General features: G+C 50.8%; 1 protein-coding gene across 1 annotated transcript in view; it reads left to right on the top strand.

Annotated features, from left to right (window-relative positions):
• KIAA0513 (KIAA0513 ortholog) overlaps positions 1 to 12,994 on the top strand; it is a 62,404-nt gene that overhangs the window by 30,170 nt on the left and 19,240 nt on the right. The window contains exons 2-3 of the mRNA XM_017860641.1: positions 8,818 to 9,302; positions 12,201 to 12,219. Coding sequence (XP_017716130.1) covers positions 8,974 to 9,302; positions 12,201 to 12,219 — 348 coding nt within the window. The 5' untranslated portion in view covers positions 8,818 to 8,973. The remainder of the gene's footprint in view (positions 1 to 8,817; positions 9,303 to 12,200; positions 12,220 to 12,994) is intronic.

Genomic DNA, 12,994 nt, shown 5'->3' with positions numbered 1-12,994 from the left:
AAACACATACAAACAACAGCAGGGCTTAGTCTGGCACCAGTTCCGGACCTCAGCCCTCACCACTTCCCCTTCATAGTGCTTGCAGAGCGTCGTGTTAGTAACCTCTTTCTAGATACCTACCTGACATGGATATCTTACTTAATCTGTTGCACAGAATCTACCACCTTCTCCTTTTGAAATGAGGTTTACATTTACCCTTCTTCTCACCTCTCCCCCAGCCTGTTATCTTCGTTTTCTCAGAGATGAGAAATCGTGATTCAGAGCGTTTCTCTGTGAAGCCTTGAGTTGTAATTCGACAGTGCGACAGCCAAGTGCTCGGAGCCAGCCTCCCAACAAGCGTGGGCTCTCGGGCCCACTCACACTTCTAAGCTGGTGCTTGGGTGGTGCTGCGGGGCAAGCTGTGCTTTTTCTTTCCCTCCCGTCTCTCCCCTAGTCCCCTTCCTGGCCTTGCCAGTGCTGCAGTTCAGCCCTTCTCTGCACTCTAAATGGTTCTGTGCTTTGTTTGTGCCTCTGGTTCAGCCCAGACCCCCCTGGAAGCCACAGCCAGCAGTTTCTCCTGTCCACATGACAAGCACATGCCAGCAGGCACCTTGAACTCAGGGTAGCTGGGAGTTGGTTGTGATGGACGGCATGAGGGTCTGCAGTGGGGATCCAGGATCCCGGACGAGGATCCTAAACTGCTGTAGGACCCGTGCCTTCCTAAGCCACCCACCCTTTGGTCCTTCTAATCAGCATGGTGTTAGAAAAGCATGCTTTCTAACTTTGTGTTAGAAAGAGGACCCTTCTCCACACTGCCATGAGAAGTCTTTCAAACGCCCTGGAAGTTAGGTTCAGGACAAGCCAGTCAGTAAGTTCCCGTCGTGCGGCACTGCAGCGGCAGCTCTTTCCATTCCTCAGAACATCAGTCGCAGGGAGCCAGGGCAGCTGCACAGCCCACCCCATGGGAAATGCCTGACTTTCTCCATGTGGGTCCCTCTCCAGGAAAGCCTCCCTTCCCAGCTCCACTTAAAACCGGCCCAGCCTTCCAAGACACAGTTCCCCAAGTCTTCCCTGATAATCTCCTTGCCACTGGTGTGCTCTTGCGTTCCTCTGAGCCCCGCTCACCGAGAGCCCTTTGTTCACTGGTTACGGTGCTGGCCCCCTTTGCTTGACTGCCCAATTATTTAGATGCTTGTCTTTTTTTTTTTTTTTTTGAGGTGGGGTCTCAGTCTGTCACCCAGGTTGGAGTGCAGTGGCGTGATCATAGCTCACTGTAGCCTTGAACTTCTGGGGTCAAGGGATCCTCATGCCTCAGCTTCTCAGACAGCTGAGACTATAGGTGCATGCCACCATGCTCGGCTAATTATTTTTAAAATATTTTATAGAGTCAAGGTCTGTCTTTGTTGCCCACATTGGTCATGAACTCCTGGCTTCAAGTGATCCTCCTGCCGCAGCCTCCCAAAGTGCTGGGATTACAGGCAAGAGCCGCTGCGCCCAGCCGAGATACTTGTCTTATGCTTCCTACTGGGTGTACAATGTCTGAAGATTGAGTCTGTCAATTGCTCTTATTTGCACAGCGCCCTCTACACAGCACCTCCACAGAAAGCATTTTTTTTTTTGAGACGGAGTCTCGCTCTGTCGCCCAGGCTGGAGTGCAGTGGCCGGATCTCAGCTCACTGCAAGCTCCGCCTCCCGGGTTCCCGCCATTCTCCTGCCTCAGCCTCCCGAGTAGCTGGGACTACAGGCGCCTGCCACCTCGCCCAGCTAGTTTTTTGTATTTTTAGTAGAGACGGGGTTTCACCGTGTTAGCCAGGATGGTCTCGATCTCCTGACCTCGTGATCCGCCCGTCTCTGCCTCCCAAAGTGCTGGGATGACAGGCGTGAGCCACCGCGCCCGGCCACAGAAAGCATGTTTGTTTGCCAGTCAGCGGAACTGTTGACTGGGTTTTCTCTGCCTCCTGGGTTATATTGTAAACCCACTGCGGTCAGGAATTGTGTCGTGCACACGTTCATGCGGCCGAGAAGAGTGGCGTCGAGTCCGGTCTGATGCATTTTATTGATCAAAAGACCAGTAAATGATCCTACAGTTTTTTCTCCTTTCAGTTATAAAATAAATCGGCAGCAGGGCATTTTCCTGACAGTCTTCCTTAAACTGCTTCTCCCGGCCGGGCATGGTGGCTCACGCCTGTAATCCCAGCACTTTGGGAGGCCGAGACGGGCGGATCACGAGGTCAGGAGATCGAGACCATCCTGGCTAACACGGTGAAACCCTGTCTCTACTAAAAAATACAAAAAACTAGCTGGGCGAGGTGGCGGGCGCCTGTAGTCCCAGCTACTCGGGAGGCTGAGATAGGAGAATGGCGTAAACTCGGGAGGCGGAGCTTACAGTGAGCTGAGATCCGGCCACTGCACTCCTGCCCGGGCGACAGAGCGAGACTCCGTCTCAAAAAAAAAAAAAAAAAAATGAAGGTTCAGGCCAGGCACGGTGGCTCACGCCTGTAATCCCAGCACTTTCGGAGGTCAAGTTGGAAGGATTGCTTGGGCCCAGGAGTTCGAGACAAACCTGGGCAACATAGTGAGACCTCACCTTTACGAAATAATAGTAATAATAATAATAAGTTAGCCAGGCGTGGTAGCACATGCCTATAGTCCCAGCTACTCAGGAGGCTGAGACGGGAGGATCACTTGAGCCCAGGAGGTCAAGGCTGCAGTGAGCCAAGATCGCACCATTCTACTCCAGCCTGGGCAACAGAGTGTGAACCTATCAAAAAAGAAAAAAGAAAAAGAAAAGAAAAAGGCTGGGTGCAGTGGCTCACACCTGTAATTCTAGCACTTTGGGAGGCAGAGGTGGGTGGATTACCTGAGGTCAGAAGTTTGAGACCAACCTGGCCAACATGGTGAAACCCCATCTCTACTAAAAATACAAAATTAGCCCAGCATGGTGGCAGGAGCCTGCACTCCCAGCTACTTGGGAGGCCAAGGCAGGAGAATTGCTTGAACCCAGGAGGCAGAGGTTGTAGTGAGCTGAGATCATGCCACTGCACTCCAGCCTGGGCGACAAAGTGAGTCTGTGTCTCAAAAAAAAAAAAAAAAGAAGCAAGAAAAGTTTCAGGTAAAAGCCCACCAAGTATATACTGCTGCAGACAGACTTTTGGCAAGGTAATTCGGCGTTTCCTATCACAAGGCTTAAGAATGCGCACACCCTTTGGCCAGCAGTTCCACATGTAGAAATGCCTCCTCAAGCATCTGAGATGTCGCTGTAAGAGGTGAGGATGACATGGGGATCTGGAGCACTGGTTCTCCAGCTGACCTGTGTTTGGATTCCTTGCCCGGTCTCTTCCTGGCCTCTCCCCACCTTACCTTATTGCAGCTTTAACAGGGGAGACAATCCAGGTGTATATACATGTGATGCTATGTGTGTTGTGTGTTGTCTGAGGTTTTGCACACTCTGGGTGAGGGGAGCAGCACATTTGGGAGTTCTTGGGAACACTAAAAGAGAGGAGTGTCTTGAGGTTGATGGGAAGGGGCAGGCTTACAGAAAGTTCCAGATTCTCCCCACAGGGAGCCCTTGGCTGATTGCCCAAAGCCAACCTGCTGGAGAAGCCACAGCTCTGGTTGTTCCGGGATGCTGGGGAAATCAGTGTGAGCACAGCTCCGTGGGGAAGTGGCGCAGCAGCCACACCGGGGCAATCTCGTGAGTTCCTTCTACAGCTGGAGGCTGCGGGGTAGGAAGAAGCAGTGGGGGAAGTGGGGCGGAAGGGGTTGCAGCAGGAGGTTAGGAAACCCCCTCCAGAATACAGACCACTGTGGCCTCTTTTCCCATGAGCAGTGGCTCCCTGGCCTCATCAGCCTTCCCGGTTCTTGAACTTTCTAAAGCGGTTACCTTAGGGCCTTCATGCTTCATGTTCCCTCTGCATGGGTCACCTTCAAGCCTTTTCAATGCTGATTGTCCCTCTTTCCATCTCAGCTCAGAGATCTGCCTCCCCAACCTCCCCATCCAAAGAAGCCACTTCTTAGCCCTCTCAGGGCCGTCACCTTCAGATCATCTCTGTAGCACTTAGTGCTGCAGAAGTTCTTGTTTGTTTTTTTATTCTATTAACTGTCTCTCCCCCTCTCCCTGCCCCGTGGTACGTACGTAAACACACACACACACACGCACACACACGTTCCATAAGGTCTCACTCATGGCTTTCTTTCTAGCTCTTTGCACAGTAACCAATGCATAGTAGATGCTCAGTACATGTGTGCAGAATGAATGGATGTTTGCAGAACTCTCATAAGGGCTTTGGAAGGTAGAGGTTGACTTAGAATTTTAGCCTACTTTGATTGGTGGAAGCCTCCATCGTGGGGCCTATGACGCTAATTGGAAAGTGTAACCACAGAGGGGGTTGCAGTGCTTCAGGCCAGCATGTTCCTATCTCCAGTGACACAGATTCCCCTGTGGCCAAAAACGCTGTTTCTCCAAGTCTGGGCAGTGGCCTCAGTACCTCCTTGAAGGTAGAACAAAGCAGATGGGCTGGGGTGCAATCCACAGATGGGTTTTTTGACTACCAAAGTGTTTTGAAATAAATTTAAATTAGTTGCCAGTGTTGAGAAATCAGATTTCATGTAACAGGATTTCAGCATTCCTTAGAAACCTGTAGAAGATCTGATACTCCTGGGTCTGCGTTCCCAAATGGCAGCACTGGGCTGGCTCTGAGCAGGGACAGTGTGGCTCCTTGTGGACCACCTCCTGTGTTTTCGCCAGCTGGCCCAGGCAGTCTCCCGAGATTGTGATCCTGCACTGTAGGAGTGGCCATCACCTTGTCCTGCCTAGAGGCCCATAATGACTTTTCCTTCCTGGAGGAAGAGGGTGGGATTGTTTCCCCTGCCATGACCACACAAAGTCACTGCTGTGACATCTTAGCTCTGTGAGCGAGCCCCAAACAGCTGAGAACCCTGAGCTGAGGGGTCCGGGGACGGGGTGGTGCCTGCCGCAGCCCTCCTGCCACCCATCTGCTTCCTGTCACTCTGTGCCTCTCCTGTGATGTTGTCGCCTCTGTGCTGAGCCCACTGAGGAAGGCGGCACCCAGCACTCAGGGCTTCTGGCAGAGGATGTCTCATGAGAGCGTCTGATTGGCCCAAGAGTACCTGAGACTGGATCAGAAATAGCCACAATCATCCAGTTTGATTGATTGATTGATTAATTTAGTTGAGATGGAGTCTCGCTGTGTCTGCACTGTGGAGTGCAGTGGCACGGTTCATTGCAGCCTCCACCTCCTGGTTTCAAGCAATTCTGCCTCAGCCTCCCGAGTAGCTGGGATTACAGGTGCCCGCCGCCACACCTGGCTGATTTTTGCATTTTTAGTAGAGACAGTGTTTCGCCATGTTGGCCAGGCTGGTCTTGAACTCCTGACCTCAGGTGAACCACCCGCCTTGGCCTCCCAGAATGTTGGGATTGCAGGCATGAGCCACTGCACCCGACCCCAGCTTGATCTCGAACCTCCTGTGTGTGGGCCGAGAGAGACGGCCCTGCTACTGCTTGAATGGCTTCCAGAGACAGTGACTTGTTTCCTTCTTCCCACTGAACTGTGAGTGTTTGCCATGCAATGTTAGGATAATGAACAAAATGAAAGAGGAAATCACCCCGATGCCAGCACCACCATACATTTCTACATTCTTCCTTATTGCTTTTGCATATGTATACATGATTGTAATTACAGTAAAATTAAACTTCTCTAACTTCAGTGTTCTCAGCACTCAGAACAGGGGTTGACAAGCAGCAGCATTCAGTAAACCTGGGCTGACTACAGAACATTCTGTTTACTAGAAAGTGGACGTTTTTTGAATTGTATCATAGACTCATCACTGCTGCATTAACTTTTTAACATGCATTTGCCATTTTACTGTATTTATTTATTTACTTATTTTAATTTTTTTGAGATGGAGAATCGCTTTTTTGCCCAGGTTGAAGTGCAGTGGCGTGATCTCAGCTCACTGCAACCTCTGCCTCCCAGGTTCAACCGATTCTCCTGCCTCAGCCTCCCGAGTATCTAGGATTACAAGCATGCACTACCATGCCTGGCTAATTTTTGTATTTTTAGTAGAGATGGGGTTTCACCATGTTGCTCAGGCTGGTCTCAAACTCTTGACCTCAGGTGATCCACCCGCCTCAGTCTCCCAAAGTGCTGGGATTACAGGCGGGAGCCGCCATGCCTGGCCCATTTTACTGTATTTAGGTATTTTTTCTACCCTCTTCCCAGTTAATCCAGATTATAAATACTGTCGCAGTGAGCATTTTTCTCTACATAACTGTTTTTGAGTGTTTTGAATTATTTTCTTAGGATAAATTCCAAGCATTTGAATTCCTGAATCAGAACAGAGAAAAATAAGAATGGTAGAAATTGCCTTTTGAAGTATTATTTATCCCTATTCCAGCAATGCTTGAGAATGTTAATTTTAACATAACTTTACCAGTATTTAGATAGTTTTTAATTTTTTACTAATTTAGTAGTATAAGATGGTACCTTATGGCTTTAATTTGCATATTTATATTGTGGTTATTAGTATGGGTTGAAGAATTGTCTAAGCCTTTAATAATTGTGTTTCCTTTTTTCTTTTTTTGAGACGGAGTTGTGCTCTGTCACCCAGGCTGGAGTGCAGTGGCACCATCTCAGGTCACTATAGCCTCCTGGGTTCAAGCAGTTGTCTTAGTAGCTGGGACTACAGGCATGCCCCACCATGCCTGGCTAGTTTTTGTATTTGTAGTGGAGATGGGGTTTCACCATGTTGCTCAGGCTGGTCTTGAACTCCTGACCTCAGGTGATCCACCTGCCTCAGCCTCCCAAAGTGCTGGGATAACAGGTGTGAGCCACCATGCCCGGCCTATAGTTGTATTTCCTCTTGTGTGCCTTGTCTATTTGAGTGGTTTGTGTAGCTGTTAGAATATAGACTTTTTAGAGTTGTGTGAATATGTAATACTGATACCACTAGCTCAATTTTCCTACTATATTTACTGTAAACATTTTCCTAGTGTGTGGTTTTTCATTTTTAATGCCAGGCATGTTACCATGGGTGTGGTTTTCTGTTCTTTGGCGAGTGAGCATGTGCTTGTGGAAGGGCCTTGGATTTCTGATCCAATCTTGATGCCTTAGCCAAGGGGACCCAGCGGAGAGTAGGGGCCTTGACCGAGGACGCAGCTGGTGAGGGGAGACCCCAACCGGCCACTCCTTGCTCTCCAGCTCCCTGAGCTGAAGCCACTGCCTTCTGAGCTCATCAGAGCCCTTGTTACTATCCTGGCGTGGAAAGTTCTTCTGAGCTGAGGTTTATGCTTCTGTCTTCTGGACTGAGGCTTGCCTTGTGGGGCTCCCCAGAACATGCCCATCACCATGCTGGTGACCGGGAGCCAGCCTTTTCTCTGTCCTGACTCAGGGTATTTAAAAATACCCCAGGCTGGAGAATTTGGAGGAATCCATCATCGACGGGTGAGCATTAAGCTCTTAAGAGGCAGAAAAGGCCATGCTGCTATTGAATTGTCCTCTGAAGATACAGTCAGTTCAGCAGTTTCACAGCCACCTCACTGGCAGGCATCATCCTAGATATTTGGGGCCTAACGGCCAGGGCTGAGGTTAGAGGTATGCTCTGCTCCGAGGGGCTGACTGTCAAGACGGTGTCTCCTTCCTGCTTAGCTGTCTGCCTCTGTACTGGTGAGGAAGGTTCCCCGGGACCTCTTGACCCAGCAGTCAGGAAACCTGGATTAGAAGCGAAGATTTGAATCCCAGCTCTGCCAACCTGTGACCTGCGTAGCCAACACCGCTGACCCTGTGAGCGTGTTCACAGTCGGGTCTGTTATTTCCTTCAGCAAGCACACAGCACACACGTATGCAGTCAGGAGTCCTCGCTGGGCACAGCATGGCTGCAGCAGTGCCAGGCATGGTCCCTCTGGAGGGGCGTATGCTGTACGGGTAAACGGAAATGATGGTGTCTGTCAGTAAAATGCTTTACAGGTAAACGGAAATGTTGGTGTCTGTCAGTAAAGCAAGCAGAATGGTAAGTTAGGCTGAATGAGTTGCTGGAGCCCACAGAGGAGTCATCCATTCACTTTGAATAGGAGCAGAGTAGAGCTTTTCAGAAGACGTGGCCAAGGCAGAGCCTCGAGGGGTGAACAGAACTCCAGGGTAGGAATGGCGGAGGAAAAAGGAGGGGAATGGAGAAGGGAGAAGGCTGCCCAGCCTGAGGAGCCCAGGGGTGTGTCGTTTTCCAGGGCGGCTACTGTGCCGGGAGAGGGGATACGTCCAGATGGCAAATGTTGTGCTTAGCAACCATCATAGGGTTTGAGAAGAATGCTGAGAGGGGATAGACCTCTGACAGCCTGGGAACGTTCTGGATGAGAACAGAGCCCAGGAAGAAGGTCGGAGCCCAGGAGGTGAGGTGTCTGTTGCTCAGCAGGGAGGTTCTTCCGTAGCCACCAATTCCAGTGACAGCGAAGCGGGCAGGTGGATTGTCCCTGGTGATCCCCCATTTCCAGCCCAGAATGGACCTTTTCTGTCCTGGTGATGGGCTCAGTCTTGGGGCTGGAGCGGGGAGGAGGCCAGCAGAGGCAGTGCCCTGACAGTCTGTTTGCAGAACTTGGAGAAATCCTGATGTCAGTGTTTATTTGTTCATTCATTTAACAAGTTTTTATCGAGGGCCTACCGTGTACCAGGTTTTGAACAGTAAAGTGGACGGTAGGAGGATGATGGTGAAGAGACACCCCAAATTCCAGAAGAGCAGAGATTCTTCTCTTTACGGGGAGTGTGTGATCTAGGTCTGGATTCTGGTGAGGAATGGCGCTAATGTCTGTGTCTGTTTCCATTCTAGATGCTGTAGGGCCAGGTGAGCTGCTGCGAAGGACTCATTCTTGGTGGCCAGCAGTTACCGGCAACTTGTGAGCTTGGTGGGCTCCTACTAACACACCTGGGACGCCAGGCTGCCAGGCTCCCCTCCAGGCAGCCTCCCCAGCAGCTCCCCAGAGCCATGGAGGCCCCGGAGGTCCCCGTGGGCTCACTAATCGACTTTGGGCCTGAGGCACCCACCTCCTCTCCCCTGGAGGCACCACCCCCTGCACTGCAGGACGGGGATGGCTCCCTGGGGGATGGCGCGTCAGAGAGTGAGACCACTGAGTCTGCGGACAGTGAGAATGACATGGGCGAGTCACCCTCACACCCGTCCTGGGACCAGGACCGCCGCTCCTCCTCCAACGAGTCCTTCTCCTCCAGCCAGAGCACCGAGTCTACCCAGGATGAAGAGACCCTGGCACTCAGGGACTTCATGCGTGGCTACGTGGAGAAGATCTTCTCTGGAGGGTAAGGGGCCTGTGTGGACAAGACAGCCTGGCATGGCCACAGGGCCCAAGGGGACCCGCCTTCTGCTCTTGGCTCTGCCTCTCCCCAGGGTGCCACCTGGGGCCAGAGCTTCCATTTCCTCATCAGCCAGGGATGGCCACTGCAGAGGCCTCCCTCCACTCCAGCCTGCATGCAGAGCCACGTGGGGACCTTTTAAAGAATACCCAAGCCTGGACTTCACTCCAGACCAATTACATCATTTCTCTAGGGTGAGGCCCAGCGTCAAAGCATGTGTGGCTCCCAGGTGATTTGGAAGGGCAACCGTGCAGAGAACCCCTGGAGGGGCACGCTCCAGAGTACCCAGCTCACAGGTCCCCATCATCCCCGTGAGCTCCATTATTTTCTTTTTGTTTGTTTTCTTTCTTTCTTTCTTTCTTTTTTTTTTTTTTTTTTGAGACCGGGTCTGGGTCTGTTACCCAGGCTGGAGTGCAGTAGTGCAATCTCAGCTTAATACACGCTCTGCCTCCCAGGTTCAAGTAATTCTCCTGTCTCAGCCTCCCGAGTAGCTGGGATTACAGGCACCTGCTACCACACCTGGCTAGTTTTTGTGTTTTTAATAGAGACAGGGTTTCACCATGTTGGCCAGGCTGCTCTCGAACTCCTGGTCTCATGTGATCCACCCCTCCCAGCCTCCCAAAGTGCTGGGGTTATAAACGTGAGCCACCGTGCCTGGCCGAGCTCTGTTATTTTCCAATGCATGTTGTTCCCGCATTTTATCCATGCAATTCTTAAGCAAGGCTTTGGAGGGGGCTGTCTGTTTCCTCTCACTCCGCCGACACCTGTCTCACCTCATCGTTGCTAAACACAAGGGGCACTTGTTCTGTTTCTGGGACCATCTGAGCATTTGTAGGCTCACCACTCCCTAGTGCTCCTTGTCACAGCTATAGTTGGCTAAGAGGTTGCAGTTATTCAGTGAAATTAAATATAGGGGCAAGATAAGATAATAAAGCTGTGATTACCCATACTGGTGTGCTCATAAGAAGCAGATTCTTTTTTTAGAGACAGGGCCTTACTCTGTTGCCCAGGCTGGAGTGCAGTGACACAATCACGGCTCACTGCAGCCTCCACTTCCTAGGCTCAAGCAATCTTCCCACCACAGCCTCCCGAGTAGCTGGGACTATAGGTACACGCTGCCATGCCCAGCAATTTTTTTTGTTTTTGGAGACAAGGTCTCGCTCTGTCACCCAGGCTTGAGGGCAGTGGTGCAGTCATAGCTCACCACAGCCTCAAACTCCTGGCCTCAAGCAGTCCTCCTGCCACGACCATCCAAAGTGCTGACCCTGGCCAGCAGCTGATTCTGAAGCAGCTGTTTACATGGGGCCCTTCCCTGGGTGGCTGTTGTTTTGTGGTTCTTAAGGGTAAAATAATGAGTGTTGACAATTGGAGCAGCAGGAAGGGAGAGTTTGGGGCTGTGACGTCCACTGAGAAGCGGGAATCTGTGCATCAGCCTGATGTTTCCCTACCCCAGTTCACTGCCTATTAATGTCTCAGCCAGGGGAAGGAGGATGCACACACACCCCAGAGCCATGGGGTTCACGTGTGGATTGTGGCTCTTCCACCCTTCACGGCAGCACACTAGATATGGGTGGTCTTGCTGCTCTGTCATGGTGCGGGCTGGCAGCATTGGCATCTCCTGGGAGCTTGTGAGAAATGCAGAGTCTTGAGCCCTGGCTGGCCCCACTGCGTGAGAACATGCCCTTTAACAAGATCGGTAGACAGTTCATGCACATCAGCGTCTGAGAGGCACTGCCTTAAGGGAAAGTTTTCCAGTTTCATTAACGCAATTAGGATTTGTGGCCAGGCTCAGTGGCTTACACCTGTATTCCCAACATTTTGGGAGGCTGAGGCGGGAGGATCGCTTGAGCCCAGGAGTTTGAGACCAGCCTAGGAAACATAGTGAAACTCTACAAAAAAACACACAAAAATTAGCCAGGCATGGTGGCATGTGCCCATAGTCCGAGCTACTCGGGAGGCTGAGGTGGGAGGATCACTTGAATCAGGGAGGCTTAGGTTGCAGTGAGCCGTGATCGTACCACTGTACTCCAGCCTGGGTGAAAAAAAAAAAAGATAAAGAAATGTTGCCTTTTACTCTGCAGAGCCCATTGTTTCCACCGTGATTTGAGCCCCACGTGTGTAAACTCTCAAGGGCTGACTTCTGCCTTTTTGATGGGTGCTTCTTGATGGAGACCAGCCTCAGTTTTCTGTGTGGTTAGAAAAGGGAACCGTTGTATGATAATCCAAATACCTGACTATCTAAAAATGCATTTATGGGCTGGGCATGGTGGCTCACACCTGTAATCCCAGCACTTTGGGAGACAAGGTGGGCACATCACCTAAGGCCAGCAGTTTGAGACCAGTCTAGCTAACATGACGAAACCCCATCTCTACTAAAAACACAAAAATTAGCTGGGCTTGGTGGCGGGTGCCTGTAATCGCAGCTACTTAAGAGGCTGAGGCAGGAAAATCACTTGAACCCAGGAGGCAGGGGTTGCAGTGAGCTGAGATTGCACCACTGTACTCCAGCCTAGGCAAGACAGAGCGAGACTCCGTCTCAAAAAATAAATAAATAAATAAATAAAAATGCATTTATGTTTGATTTGAGTGCATTTTAGGAGAGCAGATGTAGCTTCCTACTTGTTTTGCTTGACCAACACTCAGATGGGTGCGCTTTCTCTGAGCACACCCCAGTTAATGAAAAGGGGAAAACACCCAGAAGTTCGGGAAAGCCAGCCTCTATTTGCAGTAGCCTGTCAGCAATACAGAATGTGAACACCTGAGTCAGATGCGTCTTCGCAAGCATTCCAGAAATGACTGCAAAAGCCTGCAGATACACATATTTCATCTGGTGTTGGTATTTAGAGTAGATGAGGACCAAGATGTTTTCTACAAAACATAAATGAAGATTGCATAAGCCAAGTGATCTTCAGCCTTCTGCTTCATTTTCGAGCCTTTAAATTTGGGAAAGAGTATTGGCCCCTTACAAAGAGTGATGAGAAGTGGCCTGAAATTATGTGAGCATGTTATCCATCCTAGTGGTGATGACACCAAGGTGGAGGCCCCTGGTCTCCATACCTCTCACACACAGCTGGGGATGGCCTGGCCCGTGAGCAGCCTCACTCCGGAAGTGCAGAGGGGTGAGCGAGCGCCCCACTGATACGTGGGAGATGGTTTTCTTCCTGGCATCAAACCTTGGCGTCAATATACTAAGACAGAGCAAATTCAGGAAGTCTTAAATTCAGGGGCTGGTTCCATGCTGACTTCAGCATCAAAAACTAGTGGGAAGTCAGAGAGCTGGAGAACCAAGACCTCTTAGGGTTCATGCCCTTATCCGGACTCAGACCTCCCCAGGCAGGGGTCGGGAGGGGCAGGGGAAGGACATGGGCTTTGGAACCAGGAAGCCTGGATGGAACTGTGGTTCACCACTCTCAAGCCAGCATGTGATTCTCCAAGCTAGGCTCCTCACCTTTGAAATAACAGTAACACCCTTTCCTCACAGGACCGTGCGGAGGCTGAGACGAGGCGATGGGAGCTGGGGTCTGTGCTTGGCTAGGGAGCAATACTTCATTAGTTCCTTCTCCTTGCTCTTCCTCTATTGCTCCAGGGGATTGAAAAGGGGTTTTTTTCCCTCTGCTTTTTTTTTTTTTTTTTTTTTT

This window comes from Rhinopithecus bieti, unplaced genomic scaffold (assembly GCF_001698545.2).
Source record: "Rhinopithecus bieti isolate Rb0 unplaced genomic scaffold, ASM169854v2 scaffold_1618, whole genome shotgun sequence".
Lineage (NCBI taxonomy): Eukaryota > Metazoa > Chordata > Mammalia > Primates > Cercopithecidae > Rhinopithecus > Rhinopithecus bieti.
This window is presented reverse-complemented; position numbering and strand designations above follow the sequence as displayed.